Source organism: Myxocyprinus asiaticus, chromosome 18 (genome assembly GCF_019703515.2).
Source record: "Myxocyprinus asiaticus isolate MX2 ecotype Aquarium Trade chromosome 18, UBuf_Myxa_2, whole genome shotgun sequence".
Taxonomy (NCBI): Eukaryota; Metazoa; Chordata; class Actinopteri; order Cypriniformes; family Catostomidae; genus Myxocyprinus; species Myxocyprinus asiaticus.
The window spans coordinates 33,162,910-33,179,364 of record NC_059361.1 but is presented as its reverse complement, the minus strand read 5'-3'; the positions used below and the strand labels follow the sequence as shown (position 1 = coordinate 33,179,364).

General features: G+C 40.3%; 1 protein-coding gene across 1 annotated transcript in view; it reads right to left on the bottom strand.

Moving 5' to 3' along the window:
* Positions 1-16,455, bottom strand: part of LOC127455817 (fibrillin-1-like) — a 135,344-nt gene that overhangs the window by 28,491 nt on the left and 90,398 nt on the right. Inside the window, exons 41-50 of the mRNA XM_051723968.1 lie at positions 10,988-11,110; positions 10,692-10,850; positions 7,937-8,008; positions 7,688-7,813; positions 1,711-1,833; positions 1,505-1,624; positions 1,300-1,416; positions 1,037-1,162; positions 659-778; positions 91-216 (exon numbers count right to left, since the gene is read on the bottom strand). Of these exons, the coding sequence (XP_051579928.1) occupies positions 91-216; positions 659-778; positions 1,037-1,162; positions 1,300-1,416; positions 1,505-1,624; positions 1,711-1,833; positions 7,688-7,813; positions 7,937-8,008; positions 10,692-10,850; positions 10,988-11,110 (1,212 nt within the window). The remainder of the gene's footprint in view (positions 1-90; positions 217-658; positions 779-1,036; positions 1,163-1,299; positions 1,417-1,504; positions 1,625-1,710; positions 1,834-7,687; positions 7,814-7,936; positions 8,009-10,691; positions 10,851-10,987; positions 11,111-16,455) is intronic.

Below are 16,455 nucleotides of genomic sequence, written 5' to 3'. Positions count from 1 at the left end.
TTAAGCCATGTAAACTGGTGTGTATGGGATTCTGTAATAAAGACTCTATTGTACATGAACAGTGACAGGAAGCTGTCTGGAAAAACTCACCCACACATCTCTTTCCGGATGAGGAGAGCTGGAATCCCTCCGGACAGTCGCACCTGAAGCTGCCCGGTGTGTTTACACACTTACCGAAGATACATATCTCTGGAGTGTGACTGCATTCATCAATATCTGACCAAAAACAGAGAGAGATTGCAGTGTTTTATTTGGCCTGGTCAGATTTGCTCATGTTTCATGTAATCAGACTTTTAACTAGCATAAAGTCTGGTCCACTTTGCAGATTATTCTGGCCAAGAATACCCCACTTAGGAAAAGATGTGTAGAGTGATTAACCACAGTTTGCTTTTCTTTATGTGCCATTTAGGGGCAGATTTATCTCCACCATGGAAAAAAATAAATCGAATAATGGTGCAACTGTTTCAATGAACAGTTTCAGAAGTGCTTTCCAGTGTTGTGCATAATATCAGACAGTGAACTGATTGTCGTGTGGTGTCTGACGCTGAGACTCATCTCTGAATCTATTTCCTGTTCAAGCTTCATGCAATTATATGGTTACTTTATATATTCAGACACCAATAAAACTTACTGATGATAATTTTAAAGTGTCACTGACCTTCACACCTCTCGTTCTGGAGGTAATATCCTAGAGGACAGATGCACCTGTAAGAACCGTCTAGATTCTGACATGTTCCAGGACCGCATGTGCCAGGATTGATCAAACACTCATTGATGTCTGTACGGAAGGAGTCAAGTTTCAAGTCAAGTTGGATAATTTGTCATTTGCACAGCTTACACTGAGTTTGTTGGGCATTGAAATGCTTAGACAGAACAAATAATTGTGCAAACACAACAAAGAAACAGTCGATGTAAACATAAAGGAAATTATCTACATTTAGCAATATAAAAATAATCTAAAAGTAAACTGTAAATAGATAGTAAATGAAAACACAGAAAATGGAGTTAGATGCTGTAAATAAGGTTCGTGTCTCACCTACACAAGTCCTGCCATCGGGAGAGAGTTTATATCCATCCAGACACACACACACAAATGAACCCACAGTGTTGAAGCAGTTGCCGTTTCTACACAAGCCCCTGAGAGACGCACACTCGTCTGTGTCTGAACAACACACACAAATACACTTAAAGGAGGAAATCATGCAGCCATAAACACAACTGTCTACATTAGAAACCACAGCTGAGAACTGTATCAGTCGTAAAACAACAATATGAGTTGATCTTAGTGGTGTGTTGTACCAATGCAGTCATTGTTGTGTGACAGCTGGAATCCTGGGTAACACAGGCAGTTGTAGGAGCCAACAGTGTTCTTACAAGTTCCATTACCGCACGGCTGCCGCTCACACTCATCAACATCTGAACACAGAGAGAATATTCTGTACAGTTAACATCATGTCTAACTTAACTAATAAAACAGAGAGACAGCTGTGTGTTGATCTCTCACCGATACACAGATCTGGAGTGGATTTGAAGCCGTTGGGACAGATACAGCGATAACTGCCAACCATGTCAATACACTGACCCGGACTGCAGATGTTTGGATTCTCAGCACACTCATTACGATCTGAGAGTACAAGAAACACCATCATTATCATCATCAACATCATCATCATTATCCACACACTGATGTCATGTGATACACACACTCACCTACACACTGCTGTGTGGGTGTCTGCCGGTATCCAGGTTTACACTCACAGCGGTAACTTCCAGGAACATTCAAACAGACAGCGTGCTGCTGACACACCGGTCCATTTTGACACTCATCAATATCTACACGCAAACACATTACATGGTCAATAGAGGGCATGTACACACTAGAAGGTTTTGAGAGTGTGAACTGAATATATAGTATTTGCAGGAGTGAAGCCCATAAATTATGTTAAATGTGTGTACAAAATACATGGTGTGACATAGTCAGGGTTAATCTAAAATGGTCTTTGGTGGTGACTGACATACACTGATCAGCCACAACATTAAATCCACAGGTGAAATTGCTGAAAAACATAATGCTGGCCATGATAGAAAGGTGTCAGAACACACAGTGCACTGCAGCTTGCTGCGTATGGGGCTGCGTAGCCACAGACCGGTCAGAGTGCCTATGCTGAACCCTGTCCACTGCCAAAAGCGCCTACAATGGGCACATGAGCATCAGAACTGGACCATAGAGCAATGGAAGAAGGTGGCCTGGTCTGATGAATCACGTTTTCTTTTAGATCATGTGGGCTAGATGGCAGTAGGATGCACCATGGGAAGAAGGCAGGCCGGCAGAGGCAGTGTGATGATCTGGGCTATGTTCTGCTGGGAAACCTTGGGTCCTGGCATTCATGTGGATGTTACTCTGACACGTACCACCTACCTAAAGATTGTTACAGACCACATGCACCCCTTCATGGCAACGGTATTCACTGATGGCAGTGGCCTCTTTCAGCAGGATAATGTCCCCTGCCACTGCAAAAATAGTTCAGGAATGGTTTGAGGAACATGACAAAGAGTTCAAGGTGTTGATATGGCCTCCAAATTCCCCAGATCTCAGTCCGATTGAGCATCTGTGGGATGTGCTTGACCAAGTCTTATCTATGGAGGCCCCACCTCGCAACTTACAGGACTTAAAGGATCTGCTGCTAACGTCTTTAGACGTGAGGTCTTGTAGAATCCATGCCTCGATGGGTCAAAGCTGTTTTGGCTGCACGATGGGGACCTACACGATATTAGGCAGGTGGTTTTAATGTTGTGGCTGATCGGTGTATACCGTCATCCACATGCTCAAAGTTTGTTTATTAAATAATTGCATTTAATTTTATATATAAGCAATATCACACGAGCAAGAGTGCGATAGGGCCCTACATCAGCACTGCTATGATTCGGCCACAGGTAGAGTGCCGTAGCTAATCACAGCAGTGCTGATTTAGGGCCATATAGCATGATTGTGAGTGTGATGTTGCTTATATACAACAGTTCAATGAACAAGTAAATGTAAAAAAATTAGGAAACACTGAGAACGGTCATAAAAAACGCATTTGTGCTTGGAACTACTTTCTTACGCGACGGATCAGAATCTGCCATTGCTGTTCAAACCAAATGATGCATCCAAGCCTTCGTTAGTAATTCAAAAAAGTCACTTCAGAAATAGTATCACGGCTTGTGCTGTTTCTAACAAGTTATTCGATAAACAATAAACAATCAGATTCGAGGACCAAAACTAACTGTTGTATATATATATATATATATATATATATATATATATATATATATATATATATATATATATATATATATATATACACACTAAATTGCCAAAAGTATTCGCTCACCCATCCAAATAATTGAATTCAGGTGTTCCAATCACTTCCATGGCCACAGGTGTGTAAAATGAAGCACCTAGGCATGCAGACTGCTTCTACAAATATTTGTGAAAGAATGGACCGCTCTCAGGAGCTCAGTGAATTCCAGCGTGGTATTGTGATAGGATGCCACCTGTGCAACAAGTCCAGTCGTGAAATTTCCTCGCTACTAAATATTCCACAGTCAACTGTCAGTAGTATTATAACAAAGTGGAAGCGATTGGGAATGACAGCAACTCAGCCACGAAGTGGTAGGCCACGTAAAATGACAGAGCGGGGTCAGCGGATGCTGAGGCGCATAGTGTGCTGAGGTCGCCAACTTTCTGCAGAGTCAATCACTACAGACCTCCAAAGTTCATGTGGCCTTCAGATTAGCTCAAGAACAGTGCGTAGAGAGCTTCATGGAATGGGTTTCCATGGCCGAGCAGCTGCATCCAAGCCATACATCGCCAAGTGCAATGCAAAGCGTCGGATGCAGTGGTGTAAAGCACGCCGCCACTGGACTCTAGAGCAGTGGAGACGCGTTCTCTGGAGTGACGAATCATGCTTCTCCATCTGGCAATCTGATGGACGAGTCTGGGTTTGGCGGTTGCCAGGAGAACGGTACTTGTCTGACTGCATTGTGCCAACTGTGAAGCTTGGTGGAGGGGGGATTATGGTGTGGGGTTGTTTTTCAGGAGCTGGGCTTGGCCCCTTAGTTCCAGTGAAAGGAACTCTGAATGCTTCAGCATACCAAGAGATTTTGGACAATTCCAAGCTCCCAACTTTGTGGGAACAGTTTGGGGATGGCCCCTTCCTGTTCTAACATGACTGCGCACCAGTGCACAAAGCAAGGTCCATAAAGACATGGATGAGCGAGTTTGGTGTGGAAGAACTTGACTGGCCTGCACAGAGTCCTGACCTCAACCCGATAGAGCACCTTTGGGATGAATTAGAGCGAAGACTGCGAGCCAGGCCTTCTCGTCCAACATCAGTGTCTGACCTCACAAATGCGCTTCTGGAAGAATGGTAAAAAATTCCCATAAACACACTCCTAAACCTTGTGGAAAGCCTTCCCAGAAGAGTTGAAGCTGTTATAGCTGCAAAGGGTGGGCCGACGTCATATTAAACCCTATGGATTAAGAATGGGATGTCACTTGAGTTCATATGCGTCTAAAGGCAGATGAGCGAATACTTTTGGCAATATAGTGTATATATATATATATATATATTTTCACACTGGCAGCCAAAAGTTTGGAATAATGTACAGATTTTGCTCTTATGGAAAGAAATTGGTACTTTTATTCACCAAAATGACATTCAACTGATCACAATGTGTAGTCAGGACATTAATAACGTGAAAAATTACTAATACAATTTGAAAACAATGTTCAGAACTTCTTAAACTACTTCAAAGAGTTCTCATCAAAAAATCTCCACATGCAGCAATGATAGCTATGCAGATCCTTGCCATTCTATCTGTCAGTTTGTCCAGATACTCAGGTGACATTTCACCCCACACTTTCTGTAGCACTTGTCGGGCACTTCTCACGCACCCTACAGTCTAGCTGATCCCACAAAAGCTCAATGGGGTTAAGATCCATAACACTCTTTTCCAATTATCTGTTGTCCAATGTCTGTGTTTCTTTGCCCACTCTAACCTTTTCTTTTTGTTTTTCTGTTTCATAAGTGGCTTTTTCTTTGCAATTCTTCCCATAAGGCCTGCACCCCTGAGTCTTCTCTTTACTGTTGTACATGAAACTGGTGTTGAGCAGGTAGAATTCAATGAAGCTGTCAGCTGAGGACATGTGAGGCGTCTATTTCTCAAAATAGAGACTCTGATGTGCTTATCCTCTTGTTTAGTTGTACATCTGGCCTTCCACATCTCTTTCTGTCCTTGTTAGAGCCAGTTGTCCTTTGTCTTTGAAGACTGTAGTGTACACTTTTGTATGAAATCTTCAGTTTTTTGGCAATTTCAAGCATTGTATAGCCTTCATTCTTCAAAACAATGATTGACTGACGAGTTTCTAGAGAAAGCTGTTTATTTTTTGCCATTTTTGACCTAATATTGACCTTAAGACATGCCAGTCTATTGCATACTGTGACAACTCAAAAACAAACACAAAGACAATGTTAAGCTTCATTTAATGAACCAAATAGCTTGCAGCTGTGCTTGATATAATGGCAAGTGATTTTCTAGTACCAAATTAGCAGTTTAGCATGATTACTCAAGGATAAGGTGTTGGAGTGATGGCTGCTGGAAATGGGGCCTGTGTAGATTTGATCAAAAATGACTTTTTTCAAATAGTGATGGTGCTGTTTTTTACATCAGTAATGTCCTGACTATACTTTGTGATCATTTGAATTGGTGAATGAAAGTACCAATTTCCTTTCGAAACAGCAAAATCTGTACATTATTCCAAACTTTTGGCTGCCAGTATATATATATATATATATATATATATATATATATATATATATATATATATATATATATATATATATATATATATATATATAAAACATAATTACTTATGTATAATTGCATAACTGGAGTTATTTATCACCATCTAAGTATATGAAACCTTTTGAATTCAATGCAGAATTTTTTATCTTTAATCGGATAGTTCATCCAAAAATTAAAATTCTCTCATCAATTACTCACCCTCATGCCATTCCAGATGTGTAGAACTTTCTTTCATTTGTTTTTACTATAAATTCTCCTCCCTGCCCAGTATGAGGCGATATGCACAAAGAATGAAAATTGCCAAAAACAAAAGAAGAATGTGAAAGTGAATATTTATAGTAAAAAATGCTACAGAGCTGAAATATTCTTCTAAAAATCTTTGTGTTCGGGGGCCTGGGTAAAGACAAGTAAAGACGCTGATTACCACACCTGGAATCGCAAGTTCGAATCCAGGGCGTGCTGAGTGACTCCAGTCAGGCTTCCTAAACAACCAACTGGCCTGGTTGCTAAGGTGGGTAGATTCACGTTGGGTTAACCTCCTTGTGTCGCTATAATGTGGTTTGCTCTCGGTGGGGCGCATGGTGAGTTGAGCATGGATGCCGTGGAGAATAGTGTGAAGCCTCCACACGCACTAGGTCTCCGCAGTAACGTGCTCAACAAGCCATGTGATAAGATGCGTAGATTGACGGTCTCAGACGCTGAGGCAACTGAGATTCGTCCTCCGCCACCCAGACTGAGGCGAGTCACTACACCACCACAAGGACTTAGAGCACATTGGGAATTGGGCATTCCAAATTGGGGAGAAAAAAAAAATATATATATTTGTGTTCTGAAGAAGAATGAAAGTCATACACTTCTGGGATGGCATGAGGGTGAGTAAATGATGAGAGAATTTTCATTTTTGGGTAAACTAACCCTTTAAACTGCTATGTGAAATCAACTAAATGAACTATGAACTAAATGAACTAAACTCAATCAAAATTAATTAACACCTTATTTCTATAATCCTTTTTGTTTTTATTTACCTAACCACAGAAATAAGGAGCCATCCATGGCCTTACCTGTGCTTAAAGGGCTTTAAAGTCTGGAACTCCAAGACTATTGACAAATTAAGGACAAAGTTTTCCTCTTGTCTAAAAAATGTTCTGTTCAAATGATGTTTGATATTAGGAAATAAACTGGCCTTGTTTGCCTTCAGATATTCCTAAAGATTACTTCAATTAGTAGGAGCATGATGAAAATATCTGTTATGGATAGGAGACAATTTTCACTAGCACAGTCCTAAGTAAAGTGTTCAACATATTGGAACAGTCAGCATATTATAACTGGTCTTGCTGAGTTTATTTATAAAACATAAATTTATGAAAATATTAATTTTGCTGAAAATTAAGTTTGAAAAGTTTGCCGTATAGCAGCAGCAAACTAGAAACATAGATGCCAACAGTTTAACAACCAAAAATAATATTTTACATTTATAGCTACTTTTTAGTAAGCTGCCATCGACAAATGCACCGTGTTTTGTTTATGTTCTTTGAACTGTGGCTTTTAAAAAGCCTGCACTCTTTGGACTGTATTGCATGTATTATCCTGAAACCACAGGGCTGACAAAGAGAGACTCTCTCAAGTCTGATGTTTCTAATTACGCCACTCCTTTAACAAGTTCTTCAGTTCGGTTCTGTACACACTACACAGATTTAAAGTAAATGTGGTACCTGAATTTTACAGGAGTGAATTGTATAGTAGAATGCAGAGTCACTCCTGTAAATAACTAAGTTGTGTACATTTTCACACTTTAACACACACACACACACACACACACACACACACAAGCTCTTACCCTCACAGATGATCAGCTTGTCGTTATAGACGAAACCCATCGGACATTCACAGCGGAAACTGCCGATCATGTTGATACACACTCCGTTCTCACACACACCTGGAATCTCCCGGCACTCGTCGATGTCTGTGGATCACAAACACACACGCAACTGAAGCCAGAGAGGAATCTACAGACAGAATTGTGTGTGTGTTTCTGTGTTTATACTTGTATATCTTTGTGTGTGTGTGTTTGGGGGGTGGCATTTACCAACAACTTGTCCGGTGTAGATATCAATGAAATATCCAGGTCTCTCACTTCCACACAGCACAGCAAACTCATCTACAACAGAGAACAACTGTTACTTACTGTCACGTTCATGTGTTTTGTTCATGTTTTGATTCATGTTCTTATGTTCATGTCTTTTATTTTGAAGTTTAGCTTTCAATTTCTTGCTCCTTGCTCCTGTTCATGTCATGTGACTTCATGTTCCCCTCATGTGATCCTGTTTTATCTAGTCATGTGACCCTCATGTTTCATGTGTTTTGTTCTCATTGGTTTATTGTCTATTGTTGGGTTTCAATCCAAAATGTTTAGCATTTTTTAAGCACATTTCTAAAAATTTGACTTGTGAAAATACGCGTTGTTGTGTGTTTCCACCCACTATGTAATGCATATTATTATGAGGGAGTCGCCTCGTCATGATGGAGCAGCTGAATGACTTCTCCCTGCTTTGGGGACACTTTTATTTGCAAGATTGGAGCATGTATCTCATTTTATTAAATACATCCACGAGACACTGCAGAATAAGTGTAATATCTGATATAATGTGGGCTGAAATAGTCTCCGCATACCTGGGAGCACCGCTCTTAAAACTGTTCTGGCGGATTGTGAGGACCCACTTTATCGACCAGCTGTGGGTTAAACGCTTCTGAATGACAAGCGCTATGTTCAAAGAATTGTGTGCCACGGTCAGACCTTTCGGTAGGCTAGTTACATCAAGCTATCGCACACTCATAACACATGCACGAATGGTCAAAACACGTCACTGTTTTGTGAATAAACCGTTTCCATCACCTTAATGCGCATTTTAAATAATGCGAAACTATAGAAAATCCACCTCCTCCTAGTGCATTAAATTGTAAGCGAATTTAGAAAGTGTATTCGCATATCAAGCATTACCATTCAGGATTTCTTATGCGCAATTTCAAAATGCACATAAAAATAGTTGGATGGACACCCAATAATTGTCTCGTTATTATGTTCATTAGTCATGTCTTGTCATTGGTTCTCGTTTGATTCGTCTTGTTATCTTGTTAACCCCTGTCTCTGTATTTTAGCCCTCATGTTTGCCAGTGTCCTTGGGCGAGTATTGTAAATGTAATGTTGTAGCTAGTCTAAGTCTTAGTCTAGTCATAGTTTATTCAAGTAATAGTTTATTCCAGTCAAGTCTGTATGGCTCAAGTTTCTGTTCATGTTTGTGTGCCACCTTGTTTTGATACTTTCACGTTAGGATTTCACGTTTGGGTTCTTTCCTCTTCATCATCGTCTTTGTTTGTTCCTGTGCCTGTTCTGCCTTGCCTGCCCTTCGATGTTACACTTACATGACTGTGTGCAGTAGCGGTTTTAACCACCATGCAAACCATGCAATTGCGTGAGGCCCTGGACGTCGGGGTGCCCCCCGCCCCGGTAGGAAATCTCAGCAAAAACCGCTTGAGGGGTGACATGTTGCACACGCAGATACGTTGTTGTCTGCGATCTCAGAGCAGTTCACGAAGCTGCTGGGTTCAGGTCAGTAGGACTTTGGGTTCAGGTTTTTAATTTATGAAAAAATATATAGGCCTTCCGAACTTGTTTCGCCCATGCGCTTTCACTCACACAGATATGAGCGAACGGATGAGTTAGAGGCCGTTTACACCGAAAGTGTTTTTGCGTGCATCTGTTCTGTTTTCCATTGTTTTTCTATGTAAACGCCCTGGCCGAACATCCTTGATGTTTCTTCAGTGTCTCAGGCAGGACCGGAACAGTTTTAGACACTGTGTCAAGTTAAAAAGAACTTCAGATTTCAAAAATGCACGTTGAGACACCTGCGTTCTGTTTCATTCGTTGAGCTGCGTCTAGATTGTTTTTAGCGAAGGTGTCACAAATATTTCTGAACAAGTTCAAGTTGCAAAGAGGTGAGTGTTACAATGTTTAACATTATTCCAGATTGTTCTGCACCAAACACAGTTTAAGCGCTTGATAAACGGCATTGTTTTTTACTTTCTGCTATAGTGAGCTGAGGGGCTGCCGTGTCTTGTATGTTTACTTTTACGAATGTTGCCTACGATGCTTACATAAAATACAGCCTTTTGCAATATGGTGAACAATACACTGCAGCGCCAGAATATTAGCTCCAGGTGAAAGTAAAGTAAATAAGACAGAAATATATTACTATTGTATACAACAAGTCAAATTAATAATAATATTACTGTATTATATTATAATGTCAAACTGGACAACAATAAATAATTGTTGGGTTATAATATTAATATATACTGTAACAACGGAATTTCAAAATATTACTGGGTAAAGTAGTTTTGCACACCCTGTTCACAAAAAAAATAAATAAATAAATAAAGGAAAAAAAGTGTTTTGTAAAATATATGTAGGTAAATATTGCTTGTTATCACTGTATTGTGAAAAAACAGAAAAAAAATACATTCATTATCTTTAACTAGATTTTTATTTCATTAAACATTTTGAATGTACTTGGCTACAGTGGCTGATAGGATTAATTTAAAATTATGATTTAAAATCAATTTTATGTCATTTTTTCAAGCACAATTTTTCAAAATGGGGCCCCGGGTTGGTCAGTTGCTTGGGGCCTCAGAAATCGTAACCCACCCCAGACTGTGTGTGAGTAGGTGTTTCTGTGTAAATGGGTTTACATAGCCATTCTATGGGTACCAGACTGAGCAAAATAAGCCAAAAGCCAAAATAAATCCATGATAGGTTCTCATTTAAATCTCTGTGTGTGTCTTACTGGTGCTGGGTATGGGACACTGTTCACAGGGTTTGTTCCAGGCACGACCGATGTTGTAGGAGCAGCAGCAGAATTTCTTGGTCACGTTGAAGGTGAGTTCTCCATCACATGTGGCATTATCAGAGTAGTAGTTCCTGTAACACAAACTCTTCCGCATGTCTGAACACACACAAAACACACAACTCACATTACAATCTGAATTAAATGACATTACCAAAAGTGTAACTGTGTGTTGTATATGTAGTATGTGAATGCATGTGTGTGTGTGATGTGTGTTTGTGTAGACTCATGCAGACCCATGCAGTTGTTTCCTCCGTTAATCTGCATGTACTCAGGTGGGCAGATGCAGGTGTAGTTTCCAATGGTGTTATAACACTGGCCTGGACCGCAGATACCTGGCCTCTCACACTCGTTTACATCTAAACACACATACCAATATTAGTCATATTCTGATGTAAAGGCATTTACATTTTTGTCACATTTAAACTTTGGTCAACTTGACTTAATCAGTTAATAATAGGGAACATTTCATCTCAGCAACATCATGTCCTAACTAGGGGTGCACCGATCGATCGGCCACCGATCTAAATCAGCCAATCTTCATCTTAAGTCTGTGATCAGCGATCGGCAGATTGTGCCAACAATCACGGCCGATCTTTTTTGCAGCACGCAGGGAATCACACATACACTGCTACTCTAATGAATGAGCGCTTTCTCAGCCCTTGATGCATGACAGTGTGGCCTCTGGAGGTATTCACGAATTTAAACTTTCAGACATGCTGTTATTCAGATGAATATGCAGGTTTGTTTTGAAAAATGAATTGAATTACATGTGTATGAATATTAAGTTGCCCATTTTCTTGAGTCATTATGGTAGTAATTCTGACTCACTGCACTGTGAGCACAGAGAGTTTAAAGAGACTGCAAATGGGTATAAAAACAAATTAAACAACAAATAAACATGCGTATACAAATCTGAGCATACGTGATGTAACGTGAGTTGTGACAATCAGACGTTGTGTTGAGCGATAGAGACTGTTTGGGTAATTTCAAATTCACTCCCTTCAATATGCCAATCAAACATGCATGCTCTCCAGGTTCTCTTAACATCTCATCAGTCCATCAGCTCAGCGCTATTCTGTGAGGATCCCAATTTAAATCAGATTAATGTTGGTCACATTACCACTAATCGCAGCAATTATATTTGAACCATAACGGCACCGCGTCTTCACGCATTTGCTTAATAATTAGTGATTTGTGTTACAGCAAAACGCCAAAGACAGTAAACAAATCATAGATATGAATGATTTCTCACTGGAACAGTTTTAGAGCTTGTAATGGATATATTTTTCTTATTTTTGAATGTATCTCTGCAGTGTGTGATGCTCACATGGTTTTTACTGCTTACCAGTATGTCATAATGACCTTTTGATATTGACAACAGAATTATTCATAACTGTTTCAAAACAAATAAATGTTAGCAATTCACAATCGTATGACTTCAGAAGACTTGAAGAAACGGTGTGTGTGGCATGCCGTCTACCGGGAGCTGTTTGTCCTTGTACTTTTTGTTCCTTTTAACTCACAGCTTTTTGACATTCAATAAACCTTCGAAAGACTATCTAACAACACTCTAAGAGGAACATGCTCCTGTCCTCCCCCCTTTCTAGCAAACATACCTGCGCCACCTCCCCTATGATATTCCCTGGAGGAAACGTCGCAGTCAAAGAAGACGCAGAAAGCGAGGAGGTATTGCTCTCAAGCTGAAGTAATATCTGGCATCTCGGTCGGCGACTCAATCTTGCCTGTTTTCTGTTGCCTTACCCTTGGGCTATGATCGATTCATTTCCTGGTGCTCTTGGAGGAGCCATACCATTGGATTCTACCTGTTGCCTCAGATTCTACCATCAAATCCTCTTTGGGTGTATGGCCCCGGATTTGACATGGAGGAGTAAATCCCTGCAATCTTCGCCCACTATGTCATGAAACACAGCCGGCTTACGACGTGGTGTTGACCAGGATGGCACTGATAAAACACTCGATCGCTGGTAAATAAGACATTCATACTGAATGATTTTATTACATCAAGCACATTAGATTTTCTATTTGTGACTGAAACTTGGCTAAAAGTAGGAGACCAAACCCCTTCGGAACTCACACCTCAGGACTATACGTTTATTAACTCCCCTCGGACCACGAGACGGGGTGGAGGACTAGCATCTGTTTTATAAAACAAATTTCAGTGTCGGTCCCTACCAACAGATGCTTTCCATAGTTTCGAATTACAATTGTATCAAATTAACTCTGTAAAGCCGGTTGTGGTCGCACTGGTTTACCAACCTCCAAAACCTAACAAGGATTTTCTCTATGAATTTGCGGACATTCTAGGTGGAATTATCACAAATCACGATAGACATTTAATTCTTGGGGACATCAACATTCATGTTTGCTGTGTAACTGATTTTTTATCTAAGGAACTTTTAAATCTTATTGATTCATTTGATCTTACCCAGTGGGTGAATGGCCCTACTCATACTCAGGGCCACATGTTAGACCTGGTTTTATCATACAGTTTACATGTCTCTGATACTAATATTTGTGCTAATCATTTCTCTGATCATAAGTCTTTTATTTTTAATGCCGCTCTTGTTGTTCAAAAGGAAAAACCACCTGCCACTGTCCGATAATCCTGAACATTTAGCCCCACTACCAGTGAAGATTTCCCTCTGATGTATAAAGTAGTCAGCGATTCTCAAATGATCCTTTTAAATTAATTCCACTTGTTTAATTATTTTAGATTCTGTTGCACCATTAAAACCTAAACACCCTAAACCTAAAGTTGAGCCATGTTTAAATGTCACCATACGTTCTCTTAGACGGTTGTGCTGACAAGCTGAGCTAAACTGGAAAAAGTACAAACTACAGGTGTACTAGGAAGCTCTAAGGGACTCTCTGTCTAACTTTCAGAAACCAGTAAAGGCTGCAAAGATTAAATATTATTCTGATATTATTGCAATGAACTGTCATAAACCGAGAATTATTTTTTCTACAATAAACTCTATAATTAATCCATCCGGTAAAGCTCACCAACAGTCATCTACTACAATCTGTGAGAATTTTCGCAGATTTCTTGTTGATAAGATTGCTGGTCAGAGATCACAGATTCTGCCAGCTGCCTATGATCCATCTGAACCCCCTGTTTGTACTGCTGGTTGGAGTGAGTTTGAGTCCATCTCTCTTTCCACTCTTCAGGAAATTATTGCTCAACTTAAGCCTACGTCTTGTTTTCATGATACTATCCTTTCATGTCTTATCAAGCAGCTCTTTGACACTGTGGGGCACAGTCTTCTTTCCATAATAAATAAATGTCTTAACACGGGTACCCTACCTGATCACTTTAAGCATGCTATAGTGATACCATCCCTTAACAGACCGAACCTTGATCCTGTTGACTTAACAAATTATAGACCTATTTCGAATTTGCCCTTCATCTCAAAAGTTTTGGAAAAAGCAGTTCTATTACAATTACAATCTTTCTTGAATGCAAATTCTATATTTGAGATATTTCAGTCGGGTATCAGAGCATTTCATAGTACAGAGTCTGCTTTGTTAAAAGTTTTAAATGATTTTGTATTAACTGTTGACTCTGGTGATAATGCAATCCTTGTTCTTTTAGATCTCAGTGCAGCTTTTGATAAGGTCGACCATAACATCCTCATTTCTCATCTCAAGCACTGTGTGGGTATGTTCTCAAATGTTTTCATTCTTATATGACAGATAGAAGGTTTTCAATCAGCCTAGGTAACTTCAAGTCCTCTGTAGCACATCTTCCGTGGGGGGTTCCATTCTCGACCCTGTTCTTTTTTCCTTATACATGCTTCCAATCGGATCTATTTTTATGAAACATGGTGTATCCTTCCATTGTTATGCTGACGATACCCAGATTTATTTGCCTCTGAGACGCACAGTAAAAAAAATTCTTGATCCTTTATTGGTCTGCCTAAAGGACATAAAATTATGGATGTCCTCAAACTTGTTTAATTTAAATGAAAATAAAATTGAGATTATCTTGTTTGGTCCCACTGACTGCTACATGTAATTTTAATTTAAGCCACCTTGCCTCCCAAGCTAAAACGTGTGTAAGAATTTGGGATTTTTATTTGACAGTGATCTTAAATTAGACAAACAGATAAATTCAGTTGTTAGATGTAGTTTTTTTCATTTACATCTTTTAGCTAATGTTAAGCCATTTCTTTCTACAAGAGACTTTGAAAGAGTGATCCATACGTTTGTTACGTCCCGTTTAGACTACTGTAATTCCCTGTATTATGGAATAAACTCATCATCTCTGGTCCGTCTATAAATGTTCCAGAATTACACCTATCTTAGCCTCAATACACTGGCAACCAGTCCGCTTCAGAGTTGATTTTAAAATTCTCTTATATGTTTATAAGTCCTTAAACAACTTAGCTCCATCTTATCTCTCTGATCTACTTAGTATATACAGTGCATCCGGAAAGTATTCACAGCGCTTCACTTTTTCCACATTTTGTTATGTTACAGCCTTATTCCAAAATGTATTAAATTAATTATTTTCCTCAAAATTCTACAAACAATACCCCATAATGACAACTTGAAAGAAGTTGTTTGAAATCTTTGCAAATTTATTAAAAATAAAAAACTGAAAAAAATAATCACATGTACATAAGTATTCACAGCCTTTGCTCAATACTTTGTTGAAGCACCTTTGGCACCAATTACAGCCTCAAGTCTTTTTGAGTATGATGCTACAAGCTTGGCACACCTATTTTTGGGTAGTTTCTCCCATTCTTCTTTGCAGGACCTCTCAAGCTCCATCAGGTTGGATGGGGAGCGTTGGTGCACAGCCATTTTCAGATCTCTCCAGAGATGTTCAATCGGGTTCAAGTCTGGGCTCTGGCTGGGCCACTCAAGGACATTCACAGAGTTGTCCCATAGCCACTCCTTTGTTATCTTGACTGTGTGCTTAGGGTCGTTGTCCTGTTGGAAGATGAACCTTCGCCCCAGTCTGAGGTCCAGAGCGCTCTGGAGCAGGTTTTCATCAAGGATGTCTCTGTATATTGCTGCATTCATTTTTCCCTCGATCCTGACTAGTCTCCCAGTTCCTGCCGCTGAAAAACATCCCCACAGCATGATGCTGCCACCACCATGCTTCACTGTAGGGATGGTATTGGCCAGGTGATGAGCGGTGCCTGGTTTCCTCCAGACATGACGCTTGCCATTCAGGCCAAAGAGACCAGAGAATTTTGTTTCTCATGGTCTGAGAGTCCTTCAGGTGCCTTTTGGCAAACTCCAGGCGGGCTGTCATGTGCCTTTTACTGAGGAGTGGCTTCCGTCTGGCCACTGTACCATACAGGCCTGACTGGTGGAGTGCTGCAGAGATGGTTGTTCTTCTGGAAGGTTCTCCTCTCTCCACAGAGAAACGCTGGAGCTCTGTCAGAGTGACCATCGGGTTCTTGGTCACCTCCCCGACTAAGGCCCTTCTCCCCTGATCGCTCAGTTTGGCCGGGCGGCCAGCTCTAGGAAGAGTCCTGGTGGTTCCAAACCTCTTCCATTTACGGATGATGGAGGCCACTTTTTCTGTACCCTTCCACAGATCTGTGCCTCGATACAATCCTGTCTCGGAGGTCTACAGACAATTCCTTGGACTTCATGGCTTGGTTTGTGCTCTGACATGCACTGTTAACTGTGGGACCTTATATAGACAGGTGTGTGCCTTTCCAAA